The sequence below is a fragment of the Lithobates pipiens genome, unplaced genomic scaffold (assembly GCF_037356315.1).
Source record: "Lithobates pipiens isolate NorthernLeopardFrog02 unplaced genomic scaffold, aLitPip1_a1.2 Scaffold_84, whole genome shotgun sequence".
Classification (NCBI taxonomy): Eukaryota; Metazoa; Chordata; class Amphibia; order Anura; family Ranidae; genus Lithobates; species Lithobates pipiens.
The window spans coordinates 599,716-602,985 of NW_027507908.1; the positions used below are offsets into that span (position 1 = coordinate 599,716).

Sequence of the window (3,270 nt, forward strand, 5' to 3'; positions counted from 1 at the left end):
GCACCTGTTACTGTGGGGGATACCTCACCTGTTACTCTGAGTGATACTGCACCTGTTACTGCGAGCGATACCGCACTCGTTACCGCAGGCGATACTGCACCTGTTACTGCAAGCGATACTGCACCTGTTACCCAGTGCGATACTGCACCTGTTACTGCGAGAGATACCGAACCTGTTACTGCAAACGATACTGCACCTGTTGCTCTGTGCGATACTTCACCTATTACTCCATGCGATACTGCACCTGTTACTGCAAGTGATACAGCGCCTAGAGGCGATTCAGTTCGCATTGTGCGCTATACAAGTATTTCATTCATTCATACTTCACCTGTTACTGCACACAATACTTCACCTGTTACAGTGAGAGATACTGCACCTGTTGCCATATGTAACGATACTAGTGTTAGCATCTGTGTTCTGAACAAAACCTTGTTATCCTTTAACTTGCATACTTCGAAATACAATCACTGTTAACCCTTTGTGGATTTTGTGTAAGCTGCTTCCTTAACCTGGGTATTCTACTCCTGGCCCCACCCACAAGATGATTGGGCTTCCTGTCATGTGACAGTCTCACGTGGGTTTGCACTGAACTCAGTTTGGCCCAAACTCACATGAGACTGTCACATGACAGCAGGCTGCCACCCCTAATCAGCTGTGGTCATGGAATTCCCCACCCCCGCATGTAACAAAGGGGCAGGCATGTTGGTGACATCATTGTGGACAATGCTAATGAACAATATATGTCCATGTGGCCATAATGGGTCAATGATGTCACCAGCATACCCGCCCCTTTATGTTAAAAGACTGTTTCCCTTGTTATGTGAGGGTGATGAATTCCATGGCCGCAGCTAACTGGGCCTCCTGTCATGGGTTCAGACCAAAATTTAGCTCATCACTAGTTACGGAAATCCATCATGACCAGAAATAATCTTTTACTTTATATTACATTTAATAAAATCTGATTGGATGATAACCACATGGATGCAATAACTTTTGATGTCTTTACAGGAGAACAAGATGTCCAACGTCAGTGATGAGACGGAACCAAAGGGCTTTTACACCCATGAGCATTTGTTTACTATCATAGTCTTATCTTTCACGACCCTCGTAGGCGTCCCCGGCAATGCTCTGGTGCTCTGGGTTACCGGAGTGAAGATGAAGTGGACCATGACTACCATTTGGTTTTGGAACCTTGCTGTGGCCGATATTATCTGCTGCTTGTTTCTCCCATTCACTATAGTGCAGTACTCCTACGGAGAATGGCTGTACGGTCCCGTGCTCTGCAAGATGATTCACTTCATTGTTCCATTGAACATGTTCACCAGGGTCTTCACCTTGGTGGCTATCAGTGTTGACCGTTGCATCCTGGTTGTCCAACCCATTTGGGCCCAAAATCACCGAGGAGTACGAACGGCGTGGATGACCTGCTTGGCTATTTGGACCTTGTCCTCCCTGATGTGTCTACCTAAAGTCCTGTACCAAAGAATCTACACTCCTGACAACAAAACTTATTGCTATTCTGAAGAGCACATAATAGAGCCCACCACTTACATTAATATGGTTTTTGGTTTTCTGCTTCCATTCCTAATCATTTCTGCCTGTTACATTTCTGTGGCTTTTATATTACACAATAGAAGAGCTACAAAAGTTGGTAATAAAATCATCAAGGTGTCTTTAGGGATTATAGTCGCATTTTTTATCACCTGGGCCCCCTACCACATCATGGGTGTAGTCCTGCTATTCACTGTAAGTCATGTAGTGCTCATCCTAGATCTGTTCTCACTGTCTCTGGCCATGTTCAGTAGTTGCATCAACCCAATTCTCTATGTCTTCATGGGGAAAGATATGAAGGATAAGGTGAAACATTCTATTTCAGAGCTCATGCAAAGTACACTTACTGAAAGCCTATCAAAAACACCACCTGAGAGGAATCAGCACATTGGAGCGGACGACGTGCCGCTACAGTGAAGATCTTATTGTAAAATGTGCCAAAGGATGATTGCCAAGACAATTGAAGGAAGACCTCTGTGTGAATGCTTAAGAATCAACTAGTGATTGTGGTCAACTGCAACTGCAGGAAATCTTATCAGGGCATTCTAGGGTGGCTGTACATGGGCAGATATCTTGTACAAGTCACATGTCATCGAGGCCTACTGCTGTTTGACTGACGCGACCAATGGGCATTGGCGGAACACACATAAGGTCTAGGCTGCCGAACCTACGTGCTTAAATCGCATTGATATATCCCATGCTTATGGAAACCCTGGTCTTCAGGGACAACTTTCTCAAGTGCCTGGTATTTCCCTCCCCCTACCAGGATAGGAAAGCCTCACCTTTATTGCCCAGTATGCTAGAAGTTTCCTACATTTTACATTTTGCAAATTAGCTTCAGCCAATTCAGTCAGTTACAGTCCAATGGAAAGTAATTACAGGCTTGTCTCTAGGGAATGGGTGTCCAACCTGTGGCCCTCTAGCTGTTGTGAAACTCCAAGTCCCATCATGCCTCTGCCTTTGGAATTCACAAATGTACTTGTCAGCCTCATATTGCTTCGTAGTTCTGCAACAGCTGGAGGGCACAGTTCGAGCACCCATGCTCTAGGGGCAAAATCGATTTGGTCAGGTTGGGGTATCCTGGTTGATTGTTTCCTCCATAAGCCCTAAAAAATTTTCCTCAAATATACATGTACAAGCAGCAGTGACGGTGGGTGGTCAAAATTTTTTTGGGGGGGCGCAAACAAACTGAAAAATACCGAACCCATCAATTGCAGCCTCATTGTGCCCATCAAATGCAGCCATTGTGCCCATCAAATGCAGCCATTGTGCCCCATCATATGGCAGCCATTTGTGCCCGTCAAATGCAGCCACTTTTGCCCGTCAAATACAGCCACTTGTGCCCGTCATATGCAGCCACTTGTGCCCATCAAATGCAGCCAGGCATGTCCCCCGGCTCAGCTGTCACTTCACTAACCCCCCCCCCCCCCTGCGGCCGGTCCGGTGGCACTTACCGCTCGTGTGGCGGGGATCTGCTCCTCTCCTGCAGTGATGGGGCTCTCCTCCTCGGCAGCTCTCCCCCTCAGCGGGAAGTGGCGGCTCTCCTCCTCATCAGGAAGCGGTGGCTGCGGCTTCTATGTCCGCTCTGTAACCTTTGGGTCTTTTTTCTTTCTGGGTCTTTTTGGGTCCTTTTTTTTGGGACAGCCCTGCAAGTACTTGGAGGACCGACTTTCAGCAGGTCTCTATAGAGCAGTACAAAGAAATTGTAAAAGCGAGCTC

General features: G+C 46.8%; 1 protein-coding gene across 1 annotated transcript; it reads left to right on the forward strand.

Moving 5' to 3' along the window:
• Positions 1-996: 996 nt before the first annotated feature.
• Positions 997-2,301, forward strand: LOC143973587 (C3a anaphylatoxin chemotactic receptor-like). The gene has a single exon (XM_077474444.1). It carries the CDS (start codon positions 997-999, stop codon positions 1,966-1,968), a length of 972 nt encoding a protein of 323 aa, XP_077330570.1. The 3' UTR covers positions 1,969-2,301.
• Positions 2,302-3,270: the final 969 nt, after the last annotated feature.

What these genes read in the sequence shown, in the direction of transcription:
- LOC143973587 (XM_077474444.1), top strand. Translation starts at nt 997, where the DNA reads ATGTCTTTACAGGAGAACAAGATGTCCAACGTCAGTGATGAGACGGAA.